This window comes from Pimephales promelas, chromosome 19, assembly GCF_988280905.1.
Source record: "Pimephales promelas chromosome 19, fPimPro1.hap1.1, whole genome shotgun sequence".
NCBI lineage: Eukaryota > Metazoa > Chordata > Actinopteri > Cypriniformes > Leuciscidae > Pimephales > Pimephales promelas.
Window position 1 is genome coordinate 805487 of NC_142787.1, and position 20731 is coordinate 826217.

General features: G+C 37.8%; 3 protein-coding genes across 7 annotated transcripts in view; 1 reads left to right on the forward strand and 2 right to left on the reverse strand.

Annotated features, from left to right (window-relative positions):
• jade2 (jade family PHD finger 2) overlaps positions 1-2077 on the reverse strand; it is a 42325-nt gene extending 40248 nt beyond the window's left edge. The window contains exon 1 of one of the 4 annotated variants that reach the window (XM_089124002.1): positions 1824-2077. The gene's annotated coding sequence lies outside the window, so the exon portion shown is untranslated. Of the gene's footprint in view, positions 1-1208 lie in introns of all 4 variants that reach the window. The other 3 variants (XM_089124001.1, XM_089124000.1, XM_089123999.1) reach the window with 3 other exon arrangements.
• A 2447-nt stretch (positions 2078-4524) lies between these two features.
• On the forward strand, positions 4525-11157 carry xtbd1 (XRN2 binding domain containing 1). The gene is made up of 3 exons (XM_039663570.2): positions 4525-4784; positions 5324-5435; positions 11023-11157. Exons 1-3 carry the CDS (start codon positions 4570-4572, stop codon positions 11026-11028), a joined length of 333 nt encoding a protein of 110 aa, XP_039519504.1. The 5' UTR covers positions 4525-4569; the 3' UTR covers positions 11029-11157.
• ube2b (ubiquitin-conjugating enzyme E2B (RAD6 homolog)) lies at positions 11148-20214 on the reverse strand. 2 transcript variants are annotated; one of them, XM_039663568.2, is made up of 6 exons: positions 20055-20214; positions 16826-16906; positions 16720-16745; positions 15048-15137; positions 13587-13675; positions 11148-11643 (listed from the first exon to the last, which is right to left on the reverse strand). In XM_039663568.2, exons 1-6 carry the CDS (start codon positions 20096-20098, stop codon positions 11515-11517), a joined length of 459 nt encoding a protein of 152 aa, XP_039519502.1. In that variant the 5' UTR covers positions 20099-20214; the 3' UTR covers positions 11148-11514. The 2 variants fall into 2 exon arrangements, with proteins under 2 accessions (XP_039519502.1, XP_088980131.1); XM_089124005.1 differs by lacking the exon at positions 13587-13675.
• Between the last annotated feature and the right edge of the window lie 517 nt (positions 20215-20731).

Below are 20731 nucleotides of genomic sequence, written 5' to 3' on the forward strand. Positions count from 1 at the left end.
AACTTGCTAACTAGCGTTAGTGAAGCGGCCAGAGGGATCGTTCTGCCTCCACCTAAGCTCCGCCCACAATAAACGTCACCATGTTGTGTACCAAATGAAAAGGGGTCTATACAATTATTTTAAAAAAAAGGCTAATTTAAAATAATACAAATTATTTTTTACAATTTTTTTTCGGTTTTTGGGCAAGAGCATCCAGAATTTTCAGTTTTGGCACAGAATTTTTATTTCTGTGCATCTCTAATTTGATAACTCATTTCCAAGTATTAGTAGCAATGGAAAATTACTCCATAATTGCAACTCTATTTCCTTAAAACAACAATATAAATACGATTCACCGCACAATTAATCAGATTCATAAGTTAAAGGAGCATAATATATAGATGTTACTGTTTGAGATGGTTGCGGCTTGCTATTGGTCAAACTCGCGAGTGACGGGTTGCCCCAAGAAGAGACATCACAGCAAAAGTGGGGGATGTTATAATTAATCAAAGATTATGAAAGCACATCATTTAAAACAAATATATTGATGCACGTAAAAATAATTTGTCACAATAATAAAATCTCACAATATTCCATAAAAATAAGAACTGCAAATTTTGATTTCATTGTGACTTTCTTATTTTTTTATTTCTAATTTTTAATGTAGGTATTTGAAATGGAAAACCAGACTAGTAAAACACTATTAAGTATTAATATAGTTCAGATAAAAATTTGAACCGCGTTTTCCCGCTGCTCACACACAGCCACGCCCCCTCGACGCACGTCACGAGCAGCAGACTGAAGGGGGCGTGGCCGATGACCCGCAGGGCTTGTTAGTGAATCTCTTCGCAGGAGCATGCTAGGCCATCCAGCGTTTATAACTTACCGATACAAAACAACCACTAATTTCATCTTAAACAGACATAGTGTGCGCGCACTGCACTTTTAAATAACTTTAGAATAATCAGTCTGCTGAGTAAAAGCTCTCCCCCCCAATAAAAGATCAAGACTGTTATTGCACGGAAGAGTTTATCAATAATGACAGACAGGTCGAAAACAAGACATATAGCGATCATTAATAAGCGATATCGCTTCAGTTCGTGAGGATATGTGAGTCTCTATCTCAGAATGAGGCTGCAGAATTCAGGCAAACTTAAATCTAATGTAACAGAAACGCCCATCCTGAAACTGCGTGATGCCAGAAAAGATGGCACATTCTTTCGCTTTACCTTATTTGCGGTTTGCACACGAGGGCGTGATGTCCTCGATGCACAGAAATCAGCGGATCATGATCATCTGAGGCCAGGCACATGTATGTCTCTCAGCATCCGTGTGACAGATGATTTCCCCTCCACACACAGCCCGAATAAAAGTTACAGTCGGCGTCTTTAATCCACATTAAATGGCGTTCTGCGCCGCGGTCCGTCGACTTGCTCAAATCGCAGTTTCCACACTTATTATATAGCGACGTTCATCTGTTCCTCGTCCGTAAAATTGTTTCTGAGGAAAGCATTTCCTCACATCCCTGCAAAGTGAAGCGCACTAACTGCTCCAGTGACGTGACAAGCCATCGAGTTTAACGTCCAAACCCCGTCTCTATAGCGTTTAAATTTCGTTTCCGTCCCCAATGAGGCGTTTTACATTCTGTTTTTGTTTGTTTGTTTGTTTCCGCGTAAACAAGACCGACTGAGGTGCGGGATCGCAACATTAAGCTCACACTTATAACTCTTTTGGCGCCATATTAATGACGTACCAAAAATTTCCGTTACAAGCGAGCGGATGAAACCCTGTCGTGGCTCGTGCCCGTGAAAGAAAACACCGCGAAAGCTCTTTGCGTTGTTTACCTGTCAAGTTTTATAATGTCCATCAAGAGCCAGCGACAGCAAGCATGAAGAAGAAAGTCAGCGGCTTCTCTCCTCAAATGAGTGAAGAACGGGGCGGTTCGCTCAAATAACCGACCATTTTACAGAGAGTCCGATGGGGGGAGCCATGAGCAAACACGAAAGAGGAAATGCCGTTTGACACAAATAAACATGACATCTTCAGTTTCTCTGTCAAGATCTTCTTCTCCCGACAAGCCGACAACTTTGCTTGGGATTAGATATCATGTAAGTATTTGACATGAAGTCTCTTCTAATGAGGGAACATACAGTCATCATGTCATCATGTCATAATGTTATAACACTGCTACACACACACATCCACACATTAAAAATATAATAGGGTAACAAATACCTAATAGATTTCACCATTCTTATCCAGATGATTGATTACATTACGATTACATAATAATTTTTTTTGTATTACAAGTTTTCTGAAATGTTATGTTCAAATATGCAAATTGCCATTATCCAATTAAATATACACTCATTTGCATACATTTCTAGAATAAAACTTTGGATAAAGCCAGGTTCAAAATTCCTGTTTAATTTTTTTTTTTTACATATTATAGCCTACTCAAAAGTTTATCAATAAATAAATCGTAAAATAGGAAGTAGTATTTGACATGAAGTATCTTCTAATGAGGGAACACTGAAGTCATGTCATCATGTCATAATGTTATTATAACACACTATAACTAAATGAGCACTGCTACACACACACACACATTCACACATTAAAAATATAATAGGGTAAAAAATACCTAATAGATTTCACCATTCTTATCCAGATGATTGATTACATTACGATTACATAAGAATTTTTTTTTGTATTACAAGTTTTCTGAAATGTTATGTTCAAATATGCAAATTCCCATTATCCAATTAAATATGCACTCATTTGCATACATTTCTAGAACTTTGGATAAAGCCAGGTTCAAAATTCCTGTTTAGTTTATTTATTTTTGGACATTTTATACTCAAAGTTTATCAATAAATAAATCGGAAAATAGGAAGTAGTATTTGACATTAAAGTCTCTTTTAATGAGGGAACATTGAAGTCATGTCATCATGTCATTCGATTATAACACAGTATAGTCTATTAATGAGCAAGACTGAGCTACACACACACACACACACACACATATCATTGATCACCCCTGGTGAATAGGGTACACAATAACTAATAGATTTCACAATACTTATCCAGTTGATTGATCACATTAAGAATTCCCAAAAAGTTTTATTTTGTATCATACTGTATATATATTAGACATCTAAATAAATATCCGTTCATTTGCATACATTTCCAGACTCTACCATCTGAATGTCTCAACAGAAATCGAGACTCATCAGACCAGGCTTCAGTGTTACTTTAACTCTGTAGAGCGGGACCATATATGCTCTGAGCAGTGCTGGGACTTTGCTGTGCACGATCGAATGCTGAGAGACTTATTGTGCTTAATAATCTCTTTTTATTCTCATATATGCATTTCATCACTCTGAAGTATCAATAGTGCTATATATTTATGTAACGCGACACACATGATATAGCAAAATCTCAAAGGATAGACATTTTATACCAAGGTGACACTATGTGTCGTCACACCGCCCATCCCTAAGGCCGCTATTGTCATATTCACACTTTTGATATTGAGTCATTGGGTTGCAGCATCTGAATACTGTAGTTCGAAGGCTCAGCGGGAGTCCTGTTAGACTGCAATGCTTGTTGTAAGTAATCTTTCCACCAGTGGATCTCTGAGTGAGTGGAGGCGGGGCTCATTTGCATATTTATAGTACCGCGCATACTAAATGAGGCAAGGGTGTCGAATTACATTCAAGATATTTTAAGGCATGAAGAATTTTTTTTCCAAGGAAAAAACTTTAAATATGTAATTTTGGTGATCATAGAGTTTTAAGGGATAAATTGATCGACTACAGGGGGACTTTAAAGGTCCTGGAACGGACAGACTCTCGTGTTGCTCGTGGTCAATGGAAACTAACGGAAACGAACTTCGTCTAGTGGAGGCGTTCGGTACTGCAAGCAAACACCAAAAGCTCATTTTTTGAGGTATAATTTATGGCTTTGATTTTTCTCACAGTTATAGAGTAAAACTCGTTTTGGAAAATATACATCTCATATAAAAAATGGTTAATGTATTTTCATGCTGTTTGCATAATGTAAACTTTTACGACTTTTTTCACGTCAGGAATAATCTGCCAAGTGTCGTCTTTAAAAAGAGATTTTTTTTGTTGCTCTAAATCAATGAAGATTTATGACCGTATAAGTTGGAAATTTAATGTTCAGCTCCATCCTCAAAAAGGGACTCTATTATAGCCTAACTGCTGCATTTATGATCTAGTAGTCTACAATAAAATCACCTAATAATCTAAAATATTAAATGAGAAGCACAACTAAAAATAATTTTATTGAAATAAATTCGACCAACACACAAACCAATTTTTTTTTTTTAATATATATATATCAGGAAGAAAAGAATAATCGATAATATGCGAAATATATACATTTGAAGTGAATCGAAACCTTTAATTTTTGAACAATACCCGTTCTCGTCTGAGGCGAACTTTAATGAACTTGTTTCGATCCATTTCAAATGTTGACTCCACTCCATGCCCGCTGGCGGCGGTAGTGCTCCACAACCAGCCGCCAATAAAGCGAGGAGGAAGAGAGTGACGTCATCTCTCCAACATGGCGGCCGCGGATGTGGAGGACTTCATCGGGCAGAACCGGCTGTTGTCGGACTTCATCGAGTCGTTTCGCGGCGTGTCCGAGAGCGACAAGCACTGGAAGTCCAGGAGGGAGTTTTTATTCAGAAACATCTCGAACTACGAGGAGGAGCCTCGCGTGGACCACCTGCTCGCGCTGTCCATGGTGTGGGCCAATCACGTGTTCCTGGGCTGCAGGTCAGGGTTCAGGCCGCAAGAGTCACGTGTTTCCGCACGGGAATAATATTATGGTTTAGGCTTTTGTGATTTTTTTTATCTCACAATTCTCACGCGTATTTGCGCCTTTATTCCTGTCCTGTCCCCCTCTCAGAGCTGTGAGAAATAAAAGTCGGAATTGAGAGATAAAGGTCGCAAGTAATCTTTTATTTTTAATTCCGTGGCGAAAACAAGCTTCTATATTCTAAACCATTATGAAATGCCAAATAGTATTATATAATATATCACGAAAATGTGATTTCAAACCATTGTTGTGACTAACGAAAATTGTAACTATTATTCTAATAATATTAATAACTAATAAATTGTAAACCCTTATTAGCGTATTTTAATTTGAAACGCGTAGATCAGCGGGCCATTGGTCCTTTTCTTGGTCGACACTGATGTTCTCCTGTGTGTATCTGCAGGTATAGCCCAGGTCCGTGTGTGTGTGTGTGTGTGTGATGTTCTCCTCTGTGTATCTGAAGGTGTGTGTGACGTTCTCCTGTGTGTATCTGCAGGTATAGCCCAGTTCTGCTGGAGAAGGTGGAAGAGATGGCCGAGGGGATCGTAGTGGAGGACGCTCCTGTCTTCAAGACCAGAGACGAACTGATCAAAGAACAGCAGCAGAGGGTACACACACACACACACACACACGTGACGAGATCTGTGCAAGCCGAGGAGTATCGTGACAATACAACACATCTGTCCGATCATGATTTACTTCAGAAGAGTTGCAGTTTAAAGGGACAGTACATCAAAAATGACAATTAGCCGTGATTTACTCTCCCTCAGGAGGTGTGTGTGCCGTTCTTCTGTCAGACGAACATGTCCTGCTCTTCCCAGCTTTAGAACGGCAGTGAATGACCGTGTGACTTTAGCAGTCCATCAGAGTGCGTATGTCCATGATGAAAGTGCTGGACAGGCTCTGCGGCTCACACACACACACCGGGTCGGGTCATGTGTTGCTCTTGTGGCGTAAGTTCGATAAAGTTTTAAATATGGATATGTTTCTTACATTAACGCATCGCTTCACTCCAGAAGGCCTTTACTAATATAACTCTGACAGAAGAACATCACACACCTCGGAGGACCTGAGGGACAGTAAATCACGGGATAATTGTAATTTTTGGGTGAACTATCCCTTTAACTCCACAATACCTTCTTTTTCAAACTATTGTTGGATAATAAACGGCTGAAACATTCTTCAAAACATCACATAAGATATAAATAAAATATATTTGGTAGGGTTGCATCGCATGATATCCGCATCGGCCGATGTGTTCATTAATGTTATCGTTAAAGCTGATAAATACTGTGTGATTTCCTCCAGATGCGACTGTTCATCATGACGCTATTGAAATCACATCAAAAAAGGAAAATACTGTAAAGTGCAAGTGTGACATATCGGCCACAAAACACAATAATAGTGTGTTTGGGACATGATTTAATGACACGACTTGTGTTTTTGTAATCAGGCTCTCGAAAATTATATAAAACCTTGGATTTTGATTTAGCAGCCAATATATGGGTTATTATCAGCTTTCAAATATAAAGAGTTATCGGGCAAAATGTTCATATTTCAGTGTACTCTTATATACACGTTTCTTAAAATGATAAATCATTTTCATCCTGTGAAATAGTTTAAAGAAAAGGGACGAGTCAAAATGATAAAAGATTATAGCTGAATAATTATAGATGCCTTATTATTAGGGATGCATTGCACGATATATCGGCCACGTTATCGGCTGATAAATGATCATTTTTAATGTTATTGTTATCAGCCCAACAAGAACATTTAGCCGATATCTAAAAGCTGATAAATAATGTATTATATCCTTCAGCTGAGGCACTTTAGATGCGCACTGTTCAACATGATGCTTTTAAATGGCTTGAAATAAAAACTTTAAAAAAGGAAAATCAAGTGCAAAATGTGCAGCGCAAGTCTGTCATATCGGCTACACAACATTAAAATAAGAACATCATAATTGTGTTGTATCTTGACTTTTAATGAGGAGACTTTTTTATAATCAGGCTCTCAAAAATTATCTAAATATATGGATTTAGATTTATCGGTTATCGGCTTTTAAATATGAACATTTTCGGTATCGGCCAAAATTGTCATATCGGTGCATCCCTACTTATTATTGACATTTGTGAAATATGTATTATCTTATTTTCCGTCGACTGGTTGAAACTGCGTGTGGTTTCCATGGTAACAGATGTAAACAAAGTATAAACGCAACATGCCATCGAAACATTCCCTTCAGAGTGTGTGTGTCTGTGTGTCTGTGTGTGTGACATCATCACGTCTGGCGTCCCGGGGAGCTTTGGCTGTTACGCATGCGCAGGAAGATTTACGGTTCAGTCCGAGTCAAATCAAAGAAACTTACAGACTCAATGTGGAAAAAAGACAAACATCAATAGTGAAGAAATCCAAAATGTGAACTGTCATGAATGTAGATTTCCTCTAAAAAAGATTTAGAGCCAAATAACAGGAGCGTTTAGATCAGCAGCGTTTATCAGCTTTATCATCTGTTGACTTTAGCAATGTTTATTTCTAGGGGTGCACGATTCAGAAAATGTCACGATTCGATTCGATACCGATTTTTTGTCTCGAGATTCGATTCAAAATCGATTTTCGATTCAAAAACGATTCTCGATTCAAAAAACGATTCGCAGGTCTACATAAATGTAGTTTACTTTTTCCTATGTGATTGATTGCAGTAGACGTAATTTAAAAGAAAAGTTTGATATTACTTTATATGTCTTCATACAAAAATAAAAACTTTTGCAACTAAAAAGTGCGAAGTGCCAAGCTTTGGCCAGCTTTTAAATACATTTAATTCAAGTTTAAAATAAAACTGGTAACACTTTACAATAAGGTTCATTATTTAACATTAGTTAATGTATTTACTAACATGCACTAACCATGAGCAATATATTTGTTACTGCATTTGTTCATCTTTGTTAATGTTAGTTCATGAAAATACAGCTGTTCATTGTTTGTTCATGTTAGTTCAGGGTGCATTAACTAATGTTAACAAGATTTTAATCAAGTATTAGTAAATGTTGAAAATAACATTGACAAAGATTAACAAATGCTGTATATGTGCTATTCATTATTAGTTCATATTAACTAATGTAGTTAACTAATGTTAACTAACGAACCTTATTGTAAAGTGTTACCATAAAACTTAAATAAAAAGCTTTTACATTTAGCTTTAAAGTGCTATAGTCAGATCAAACAAACAATTATGCTAAATGTGGTAGGCCTACTTCAGCTACCAGGTTGACTGTTGAAATGTGAACTCGACTGGGCACATTGAACTTCCTAAAAATATATACTAATTTCATAGAACCCTTGCGAAAATATTTTAAATAGATTTAAAAAAAAGCCACCGCTATACTGGTAACATCTATGGTTAGATTGATTTGTTTACATCCAGTGAAGTCGTTCATAGGCGCGTAATTTGCGGGTATCTCCAGTTAACTAGCAGAGCATTCATTTAGTTCGCTATTAAATAAGAGACCTGGGGCCTCATGTATAAACGTTGCGTACGCACAAAATGGGCATAGAAATATGCGTACGCATTTTTCCACGTGCACATCGGGATTTATAAAAAATAAACTTGGCGTAAATAAGTGCGCACCGTAAGGATGCTCTTGACCGTGCGTACGCACTCTTTTAGAAGATTATGGGTTTTGGCGACACCGATGGTGAGCTGGAGTCAAATGTCTTTTTGCTTACTATTAGACAGAGAATCTAAAGAAAATTATACATCTACAGAAAGATAATACAAATATAATTTCACAAACCTATCATCACTTGAAGCAAACATCCATCCCTTCTTAAATGACCGCGCCTGCACGCGCGTTGGGCCGTTTGGTGAAACTGACGCACATATAGCCTATAATCTAACGGCAGATGGAGTAAAACCGTAAATCTTCATTATGAGTCCAAATCATAAATACAGTCCATATTCACAATAATAGTTTAAATAAATAAAAGAATGGTACTATGTTTTACTTCTGATATAAACATTTAGATTAAATATGCCATTCTCATTAATGGAGTTAAACTCTTAAACTACATGAAATCATTACTGAGAAGTTACAATATATATATATATATATATATATATATATATATATATATATATATATATATATATATATATATATATATTCAATAAATAGAAATAGACCTATTTGTTGTGGATACATTGCTTTTGAACACTGTTCTTCTGGCATGCTGTGTTTTAATGTTTTAACTAGAGATTGTCTGAGAAAACTGTTTCGTGCAAATAATGCACAACCATGTCTATCTCTTCCATTAAAATCTCTTCCATTATCCATTAAAATATAAATCAATTAAAAATACTATTTGGCCAGTGGAAAAGATTGAGAAAAACTTTCTCTGAAATGTATTTAACACTATTTGATTTATTCATTCAAAAACAAGGCAAGGATTTAGGCTACAAAAAAAAATGTTTGTAATAATGTGACGGCACATCCGCATTTCATATTTTCCTAACGTCTTGTACCGTTAAACTTGGTATCACGTGGATGAATAATCATATGCAAATGATATGCAGATGAGGATATGCATAGTAAAACTAGGCGTTGTAATCTCCATATATGGTTATTTCGGGGAGGAGACGCACGTGCGCATAATCTCCCGCTGACTGGGATTTATAAAGTGAATTCTGCGCAGGTTCTGGCGTACGCACGGTTTTATAAATCTGAAAACTTTTGTGCGTACGCAAATTCTGCCTTATGTGCGTACGCACACTTTAAGGATGAAATCTACGCAAAGTTTTATGCAAGAGGCCCCTGTTGTTTTTGAAATCAAGCTGAGCGCTCGTGTCCGCTGCAATCAGTGTCATGGATACAGTGTTCTCTGTGGCTCACGCAGTCTTCTCTCGGACGCGCGCTTCAATCTATCGCCGTTGTGGAGACTCCGGTGAAATCACAAAATAAAATGCACACACAAACGTGATGAACATATTCGGTTTTGATGAGAGAGAAGAAAAACTATACGAGTGTGGTTTAGAACCCGTCACCTCTGACACGCTTGGCAAAAGATCTACAGAACTCAAACAGATCTGCGGATCGATGCATTTATTTACGGGTTGAGCAGAGTGGCTGCACAGTTTGACCAGCGGGCGGCAAGAACTTGCAATGACTATTTATCAGACCGGCCCTCGCAGCTTTGAAACCATAGAAACACTACCGGACCACCGGTAAAAGTCCCGACTTACCCGATTGCCACTCCGCCCCTGCACGCCATTAAAAAAATATAGCCTATGAATCGATTTTTGGAATTCTATGAATCGATTCTGAATCGGTAAAGATTGAATCGCGATTCAAATGTGAATCGATTTTTTTGCACACCCCTATTTATTTCACTATATGCCAACGCTGACGGTTCACAAATAGCTGGAACTCAAGAAGTAATACAGATATCATTTTTAATAAACTCTTCTTTATAATAAAGTATCAGCTGTATCCAAAGTGACCCACAGTAGTAGTTTAGCAAATGAAGATGCGTGTAATTTACTCTTGGAGCCGCTTTGGGATCTCCATATCTCTGGGATTGACCCTTATAGACCCGCAAAAATGAAGATACCAAAAGAAATGTTTGTTAAAAACCAGAATCTAAAAGGATATCAAGATCACTTTAATACTTCTTGAGTTACAGCCGTGCAAACTCGGGGGAAATAACAGAAGGAGCTGTTTAAGATGTGTGTAATTTACTTTTGGAGCCGCATTGGGATCTCCATATCTCTGAGACTGACTCGTATAGGCCCGCAAAAACATGGATGCCAAAAGAAGAGTTTGTGAAAAAGCAAAATCTAAAAGGATATTAATATATCTGTATAATGTCTAGAGTTACAGCCGGGCAAACTTGGAAAAATAAGTGTTTTCCCCCATTTTTGAACTCATAATGAAAGATTGATAGTCAACAGATTTCACTAATAGACCAATCTCTGTGTAAAAATATTATAATAATGATGCTCATCTACAAAACAGTGGATTACTGAGTAAATATACATTTTGGCTTTCTTCTTTATATTTATATATTTCTTTCACCAAATGATATTTTTAGCAGTGAAGCTCTGACCCGTCAGTGTCATGAAGAGTGTGATCAGAGGGTTTTGAGTGAAGATTAATGTGTGTGTGTGTGTGTGTGTGTGTGTGTGTGTGTCTCCTGCAGCGGTGACGAAAGGACTCGCCGGGTATCCTGACACACACCAGCCGTCGTCGACTAGCCTAGCTCTCTCAGTGTTTATATTTTGTCACAATAGTGTTTTTGTATTCGCAACAATAAAAATGAACTCATTCTCTCCAAGTCTGAATATTTTTAATTTTTTTATACAGCATATTAGAAGTATAAATGTTCTTATGATAAATTCACAAAAGCTAACTCTCCGAACATCTGCTCGTTTGCTTTATATCTGAAGCACAAACACGAGAGCGTAACGATGTTCTCAAATACAGATACAAAAACATGATTCCCAGAGTCACTCCTCAAACGGCATGACATCATCCTCGGATATATATGACTGGTGTTTAACTACAGAACGTGTTCAGGGATCCAAACCAACCCCACGACGGCACATCTCAAACTCGGTTAGCAATGACTTACCATGCAGTTAAAATAAATAAGCACACAAATATAGTTCCCGTGTGTGTGTGTGTGTGTGTGTTACGAGTCGACCCAGCTCTGCTCCACGATGGCGGACACCCTCTTCTCGTACTCGCGCTTGTTCTCCTGGTAGAGCTGGGCCGCCTGGCTGTTGGCTGGGCTGTTGGGGTTCGGCTCGTCCAATAGAGACTAAACACACACACACACACACACACACAGGGATTATACAACAATAATACACTCATTACAGCAAAACTCTTACGCCATTCACTGCTTTTTCTATTCGCGTCGCACGTTTTTAGTTTTTTCATTGTAAAAAACGTAATGTTTGGTTTACCCCATTACCCGTCACCTGCCCGTATACAGGCAACCTAAATTTACTTCACTATATTACTATCTAGTCATGTCAAACTATATATATCGTTGGAAAGGTTTAATACTGCTAGATAGATATTTGACTGATGTTTTTTGCTACAAATTTTGTAAGAAGAGTAACCAATGATTTTTTGACAAGAGTGCGCCTCAAAAAAATCTGCATTAGAGCCAGACCGATATATCGGCAGACCGATATTATCGGCCGATATTAGGCATTTTCCAAACTATCGGTATCGGCAGTTATAATGGCCGATAAATGAATATTTCAAAAATAAAATAAAAACGGACAAAACACGCTTGAACCATGTCATGAGTGTTGGAGTTGTATAGTTTGTCCACCAGAGGGCACTCTACATCGTCCCTGTTGGCAATTAATTTAACATCTCCATCAGTTCTCTTAACTCAAATAAGCATGACAAATTTTGTGACTATCATGTCCAGTTTCAAATGAATAAATAAAATATCGGCCGATATATCGGAATATCGGATTTTAAAACCCAAAAATATTTGTATCGGTCGGGCTCTAATCTGCATCATAACAGGAGTTCTGACCTTTATCACAAAAAGTTGATGCACACACCTTTAATAATCAAAACTTTTGGTTTTCATCCTAAAAGTTCATAATAAAACATACAATTTAGTATTTTTCAATAAAAAATTTAAATAATATCCTCTAAAAAATTATAATATATATATATATCCTCTAAAATATATTTTTTATCGCCTTTTTATTATATCACATATTTTAGTAGTTATCATAAATTGGGGATCATTTGAAAGCTTACAAACTCAGAATTCCTGTGAAAACCGTTTTGTAATTGAGCGTTGCGTTACCATAGAAACGTTACTCATTATATTTGTCGTTTGGGCATCATATTTCATAATTTATGATCAAAACCTTTTCTAATCTTGACAAAACACATATTGTCAGAAAGGTCTGAGTCTCAAGGTTCCAAATTTTGAAGTGATATTTGGACAGAAATGTATTAATTTGTTAAGGCAGAATGTATAAAACTAAATTCAATGGAATTCAATGTCACCCGGTGGCTATTCTTGGTATTACGCCTAAATAAAATCTCATGGGAACTTCAATTTTTGTGATATCATCCTCAAATTTGGAACATAACTTGGTTAGATTTATGGCTTTGATTTTATAGTAAAAACTATTTTGTAAAATATGCAATTTTTTGCAACTTATTTAAATATGATAATACTGTATAAGTAGTGTTATCAATACAATTATTGCAACATGTGAACCGTCACACGCCTGGTTATATATACAGGAGAAACTGGTAACATGAGAATATCATGCAAAAGCATTTATTTCAGTAATTCAACTTAAAACTAATATATTATGTAGACTCATTACATGCAGAGTGAGATATTTCAAGCCTTTATTTGTTATAATTGTGATGATTATGGATTACAGATATGAAAACCCCAAATTCAAAAGTAGAATATTGTGAAAAGGTTTTCATATCTGTAATCCATAATCATCACAATTATAACAAATAAAGGCTTGAAATATCTCACTTTGCATGTAATGAGTCTATATAATATTGGAATTAATGAACTTTTGCACCATATTCTCATGTTTCCAGTTTCTCCTGTAGAAACTGTTGAGTTTATTGACCCGGTTCTGCAGAAAGGTTTAAATTCAAGTATCCATTTATTAACAGAGACAACATGCAACGTATGTATAGATGTCACACCACAGGAGCGTGTGTAAACTGAAGAGTAGCAAACCCATCATGCACCTGGATAGATGTCAGAATGGAGGAGACGTCATACGTGGGACTCCAGCGGTTCTGGAGAATGTCTAAACATATACTGCCATCTGCATACACTAGACCAACACAGAACAGCGTCAGTCACACACACACTGCTGACCTGCGCATGAGGGCTTTCGCACCGGGGGCCGCTCACACTTCCTGCGACTACTGGCGGGCTTTCGCACCGCAGGAACTGGGAACGATTCGAGCTCTAGGAACTCCTACTTCAGAGTCGCTATGGCAACGATCCGTGACGTCAGTGGTGGAATGTAACGAAGTACAAATACTTTGTTACTTTACTTAAGTACATTTTTCACGTATCTTTACTTGACTTAAGTAGAATAAATAGTGCATACTTTTTACTTTTACTTCGTTACATTTTGCAGCAATTATTATACTTTCTACACTACATTTCTACAACTTCTGTTACTTTTTCGTTACATTTTCTGATCAGTTTTTCCCCTGCCAAACCGTAATCTGACCGTCCGTCCGTTGTGACGTTTGGGTGCCATAGATATATCGACCTGTTTATCATGCAATTTAAATGCGGAAATTTGTTTTTACATGCATAGGAAACGCACCGTGTGTAATATACGTTTGGTTAGGAATACGGCAAGCCAAGAGGTTCAGAATTACACCATAAATTAATCACGTTTACTGCCAAACATAGTTATTAACATATAGTAAGAATATGGCTTATATTGCCTAATTGCAAGCTTGTTTCAGATATGGTGACAACAATTTTTTCCCATCATTATTGAACATCATTATAGGAGTATTAGGTTGAATGAGTTAGAATTAAATGTTTTATTAATCATTAGAAAATAGTCATTAAGAGACTAAATAGTTATGCAAGTACTTTTACTTTTAATACTTAAAGTACATTTAAAATCAGGTACTTTTTACTTAAGTATGGTTGTCATTGTGTTACTTCTACTTTTACTAAAGTAAATATTTATCTGGTTATTTGTACTTTTACTTAAGTACTGAGATTCAGTACTTCCTCCACCACTGTCCGTGACGTCAGTGTTCGCTGATTGGCCGAACGCACGCATTTAAAAAAAGTAGTGTAAACACAGATTAACATAGCCTGTATATTTACTCCACAATCTACGAACATGTAAAACAGAGATAGATGGGCGTCAACTTTGAGGAGACCGAGAGAATCATGATTATGTGTTTCTGCTCAGCAACACTGGACATCAAACACACGCACATTACTGTCTGTGTATAATAGTTCTGTCTGATAACGTACGAGACAGGACTGCCAGACAGATCGTACACTAATGAACAGGAGAATACGAGCGTTTGTTCTCAGCGTCGTCAAAAACGTTCCCGCCGGCGCTCGAACGACACCAGGAAACCGTTCCTACGGGAAACATTAGTCCTCGGGGAACCGTCCTATTGGCCACCCGGTGCGAAAGCCACTATTACTTCAGAGCTCACCGTTGGGGTGGAACATTTTGGAGATGAAGCGAACCGTAGGAGGCTTGTTGGGATATTCTTCTGAAAATTCAATAACGAGTTTAAATGTTCCTGCAGAGAGAGAGAGATTCAGATGAACACTGATAACATCAGACACGACCGCCACGCCCTGACAGAACTCAAAGTTTCGGGGCGGCACCACCTTGTGGTCAAAAGTTACAATGAAACTTGCAAATATGCTAATAACTTTTGAATAAATTAGCCTATTATAATGAAACTGATCCTGATAGATTCCTTGGGTCATGCAGAGAACACAAGCTTTGCCATAGTTAGCCAAACTTCCTGTCCACCATTTTTATTTTCATAAAAAAAAAAAAAATCCACCATCGTTATTTGTCAAAATCGTAAAAAAATAAATAATTATAATAAAAAAAAAATTAAAAAAAACTTCTAATTACGCAAAAAACCTTTTGTGATTTCATGCAAGAATAAAGACTAGAGCTGCAACAACGAATCAATAATAATCAACAACGGATTTGATTAGCGATTAGTCGATAATACGCGTTTCTATGGAAAAACGCATCTGGAATGTAGTCGCGGTGACGGACTGAACTCGAGTTCTCTAAGCACAGACTTCATATTAACTCTTTCCCGGCTTTCGGTGTTTCCACTGTTGTACGGTAGGGGGCGCTGTTACTCCTGACGAAAACAAGCGATAGAAGCATTGTTTACGCACACTGTAGTGTTATGAAACTTGGCACACTGTTAGAGGACAGTCTGAACATTAACCACAGCAATTCTAGACTCTCTAACTCAATCACTCTAGCGCCACCAACTGTCCAAAGCTGCACTCATATTTATGCTAACTTTTTCCTATGACATCATTTTCCGTCACGAAAATATTTACGCCATTTTAAATAAAGAAAAACAACTACATTTTCAAACCCCTACTAGGCCGTTGCTCTGATTATCACGAAATGTAACCAGATCGTCTTCAGACCATACCATCAAAGTCGATTCGTCATATCGTTCTCGAATAACTCACGAGCGAATTCAACGAAACGGACACTAAAATGAATGCTATATCTCCGCAGTGCTTTAGCATATTCTGACCAAACTTGGTGTTTGTTACGACAACAGTTTCGGCACAGCGCCATCTAGTGCCCAGGAGATATGAAAAGTTACTTCGCAATACTTTGCCCAAATATCACAAAACTTCTCTTCACAAAAGATCTCTTTAGAGTCCAACAATACCCAGTTTTTCATATCGGCAATTTTAGGCCTTAAGATTAAGAAGCGTTTAGATATGCGATTGTCTTCAGTTAGGCTCATCTTTGAAGTCATCTTGAGAAAAATAACTATATTTAACGAAACTTGCACATTAACTTATCAATGAGACACACTGAACAACAGAGATAGGTCGCAGTCGTGTTTAGACGACAACTTTAAGCATGATATGGAATAAAACTAAAAGGATTTTTCGTCAATTGATTACATTCATAGCAGCCCTAAAATGGCACATTAGGAGTATTAAGGACTGAAGCTGCTTTGAAACAATCTGTATTGTAGAAATAAAGCTGACTTGACTAAATATACGAAAGCCTCGCATAGCTCATATAAGCCGCTCTCAGATGAATAATCAATGGTCATTAACTAGTGTTGTGTGTTATGGAGGAATCCAGGAGTGGCTCACCGTCTTCAAAGGGCGTTCCTACAGGCCTGCAAGGAAACAGACATAATTAATAGATAATAAACATCTACTGTAATGGCTGCCATGAGTCTCACTTCATCAGACGTACCCAAAAATCACAGCGTTCCACAGCATGATGTTGTTTTCTGAAGGAGCGCCGCTGACGCCGGTCGGAGGGTCTTCCTGAAGTCTGCAAACCAACATGAGACCGTCGTTCATCATTCAGGGCTTCAAATCATTCACAGAGACCACAATACAAACTGTAAAGTGGGACAACAGGCCTTTAGATGGAGCCTTTACTGGTGTGTGTGTGTGTTATTGCTGACACTCTGGAGAATAATGAACGTCTCGCATCAGAATCAACACATTCAGATGGACTTCACTGGACTGGCGCTGTGGTTTGGTTATGATGAATAGACACTAAGCTCAAACAGGGCTCGATATTAACGCAGGTCTGGGACACAAGTGGACTTTTTGAAGGGGTGAGAGAAAGAGAATCGTACTTGCTCGACCGGACAAGTAGACTGATGTGAACACCATCACGATTGAAAATGTGACACTGATTTCATTCAACGGCTCAATAAACAAGTAAAGTCACTTACATTTGAGACGCAATATTGATCGTTTTTGTTCGGTTTCAGCAGCAAATTAAGTTCTAAACAGCAGAACTATAACGCGGCTCACAGCAATACTCAACCGGGTTTCATTCCTGAATGAATCAGCATTTTCAACTAATTGATTTAGTCAAAGATTCAATGACTCATTCATAAACAACTGCTTCATTCCTGAATGAATCTGCCGTTTTGAACGAATTGTTTGAGTCAGAGATTCAATGACTCATTCATAAACAACTGCCTCATTCCTGATTGAATCAGCCGTTTCGAACGAACCGTTTGAGTCAAAGATTCAGTGACTCATTCATAAACAACTGCCTCATTGCTGATTGAATCAGCCGTTTCGAACGAATTGTTTGAGTTAAAGATTCAATGACTCATTCATAAAGAACAGCCTCATTCCTGAATGAATCTGCCGTTTTGAACGAATCGTTTGAGTCAAAGATTCAATGACTCATTCATAAACAACTGCCTCATTCCTGATTGAATCAGCCGTTTGAACGAGTCATTTGAGGCAAAGGTTCAATGACTTATTCAGAAACACCTGCCTCATTCCTGAATAAATCAACCGTTTGAACGAATCGTTTGAGTCAAAGATTCAATGACTCATTCATAAACAACTGCCTCATTCCCGAATGAATCTGCCGCTTTGAACGAATCGTTTGAGTCAGAGATTCAATGACTCATTCATTAACAACTGCCTCATTCCTGAATGAATCAGCCATTTGAATGAATCATTTGAGGCAAAAATTCAATGACTCATTCATAAACAACTGCCTCTTCCTGATTGAATCAGCCGTTTCGAATGAATCATTTGAGTCAAAGATTCAATGACTCATTCATAAACAACTGCCTCATTCCTGATTGAATCAGCCGTTTTGAACGAATCGTTTGAGTCAAAGATTCAATGACATTCATAAACAACTGCCTCTTCCTGAATGAATCAACCATTTGAATGAATCAGTTGAATGACTGAATGAATGAATGACTCTCATTAAGACGTTCTTTTGCCGCTCCTACACCTAGGAGTAGCATAAGCTCAAGTGAGAGTAGATGACCTCTGACCTGACACATGACCTCTGACCTGACGCATGATGAAGTCAACGCCTCTATCGTTTTAAACAACAAACTCAAGCTCCTCCCACATTTCGCTTTAAAAATTCTCCTTTTACACTTCTAATTTGTGACTGGTGTTTTGTTTTGCTCTATCCTCTGCGCTTCCGCATTCGTCAATAACGCATGCATCGGGTCAGAGGTCATGTGTTGGGTCAGAGATCATGCGTCGGGTCAGGGGTCACTCTTCCGCCAGAACTAGACTCGTGTACGGCCGTTACAGTAAGCCAGTGATTCTAGTTTATGAAGTTATAAATATGGATATTTTTCTTACAAATAAAAACACTACTCCTACATCCTACTTCATGCATCAGGTCAGAGGTCATGTGTCGGGTCAGAGCTCATGTGTCGGGTCAGTGGTCATCTACTCTCACTTGAGCTTACGCTACTCCTACATCATGCATCAGGTCATCTACTCTCACTTGAGCTTATGTTTCTCCAACATCCTACATCAGGTCAGAGGTCATCTACAGAGGTCACCGCCAGAATTCGACTCGTGTACAGCTGTTAACGGAAGCCAGTAATTGTAGTTTATATTATAAAGTTATAAATATGGATATTTTTATTCAGAAGGCCTTTATTAACCCTGGGTCTGGATTAGTCGTATGGCTTTTAAATCTCACACCCATTCACTGCCATTATAAAGCTGGAAAGAGCCGGGATATTCTCTAAGTCTAATATAACTCTGATTGTGTTCATCTGAAAGAAGAAACTCATACACACCTAGGATGACCTGAGGGTGAGTAAGTTATGAGATAATTTGTGTGTGTGTGTGTGAACTAACCCTTTAAATTACCTCATGTCAATTAAAGCACATAATATTACAATAATAATGAACGTAAACAACTTACAGAGCTCTTACTTTTTTTGGTCCTGAGACTTCCACAGAAGAGATATATATAATATAAAATTTATACATATAAAATACACATGTTATAATATTTACACCACTTCTATTGATTGCTATCAGGATGTAAAGAGAGAGTCGCGAACCAGAATAACAAAGTGTTTATAAAACAAATATGAACCTACCTTTAATATGAACTAACAAATTCTAAAGTATTTTTTTAATCTTAGTTAATATTAATATATTATTAAAATCAAAAGATGTATGCTAATGTTAATCATATTTTATAGACCTGAGGTGCCATGAACTAACAAGACGTTGTGTTTTTGTTTATTAGCTAATGTTGTCAAAGATTATAGAATACAGTAACATAGTATTTCTCATGGTTAGTTCATCTTAACTTAAGGGACCTTACTGTAAAGTGTTACCACTTTTTGTTACTAAAAATGAGTATAGAATGGCGATAAAACAGTGTGTTTACTGTGAAGCTCTTACACGTTATTGAGCAGCAATCTGGTTAGTAAGAGCTGGATCTCCAAACCTACAACAGAAGTGCTTTCCAAGCCTGCCTATGATGCCCACAACTACTGTCTACCCTGAGAAAGAGAACTATGGTACTGTACTATGTGGAGAAAAGCAGCAGGAATGAGCTCTGGCGCAGGCCTAGCTAACGCGGCTAACGGCTAGCAGCTAGTCGAGAGAGTATAAACAAAGCGCTCGTTTGGCGTCACATCAACACACAACACTCATGTCAAATCACAAACCTCTTAAAGTCTCTCATAAGCCTTCGTCTCGCAGGAGTAGACATGCTTTATTATCGCCAGATTATGTCATAAAACGAGCAGAACACCGTCAGATTGGGGAGGATCGGGGCGAAGAGCCGATGACGTCACTCGTGACGCCATAGACCTGCAGCAACCGCAGTGGCGCTCACACACACTTTCATCACAGCACCGCTTTCACACTCACATAACACAACACAACAATAACCAGGGGTGCGTTTCCCGAAAGCATCGTTAGCCAACTATGGTCGCAAGTTCCGTCGTTGTCAATAGAGTTCAATGGAAATTGCGATCAACTTGCGACCATAGTTGGCTAACGATGCTTTCGGGAAACGCACCCCAGGGCCGCGAACCGAGTCGGCAAATCTGCAAGCATATTATATGCTTTATATGGAATTACTGCCACGTTTGTGAGATAAAGTTGAAATAACTACGTAGTTTTGACATAATTACATATTTATTAAATGAAAAAGTCGACAGGTATGTCTTAAAATTGCATGATTATGACACAAAAAGTTATAAGTAAGACTTTAGGAGTAGAAATTGACATACCAATTATGTAATAATTTTAACTTTTACTCTGATCATTGGGTCTTTCCTGGGATTTGGCGCCTTTTGTGTCCCCAGTAAAGATCATACTGCCTTAGTTATAATCCTGA

Coding starts and splice junctions, on each gene's coding strand:
- xtbd1 (XM_039663570.2), top strand. CDS start 4,570: ATGGCGGCCGCGGATGTGGAGGACTTCATCGGGCAGAACCGGCTGTTG. Junction 4,785..5,323: donor CACGTGTTCCTGGGCTGCAG/GTCAGGGTTCAG, acceptor GTGTATCTGCAG/GTATAGCCCAGTTCTGCTGG.
- ube2b (XM_039663568.2), bottom strand. CDS start 20,098: ATGTCTACTCCTGCGAGACGAAGGCTTATGAGAGACTTTAAGAG. Junction 15,138..16,719: donor AGGAACGCCCTTTGAAGACG/GTGAGCCACTCC, acceptor CTCTCTCTGCAG/GAACATTTAAACTCGTTATT. Junction 13,676..15,047: donor CAAAATGTTCCACCCCAACG/GTGAGCTCTGAA, acceptor GTGTTGGTCTAG/TGTATGCAGATGGCAGTATA.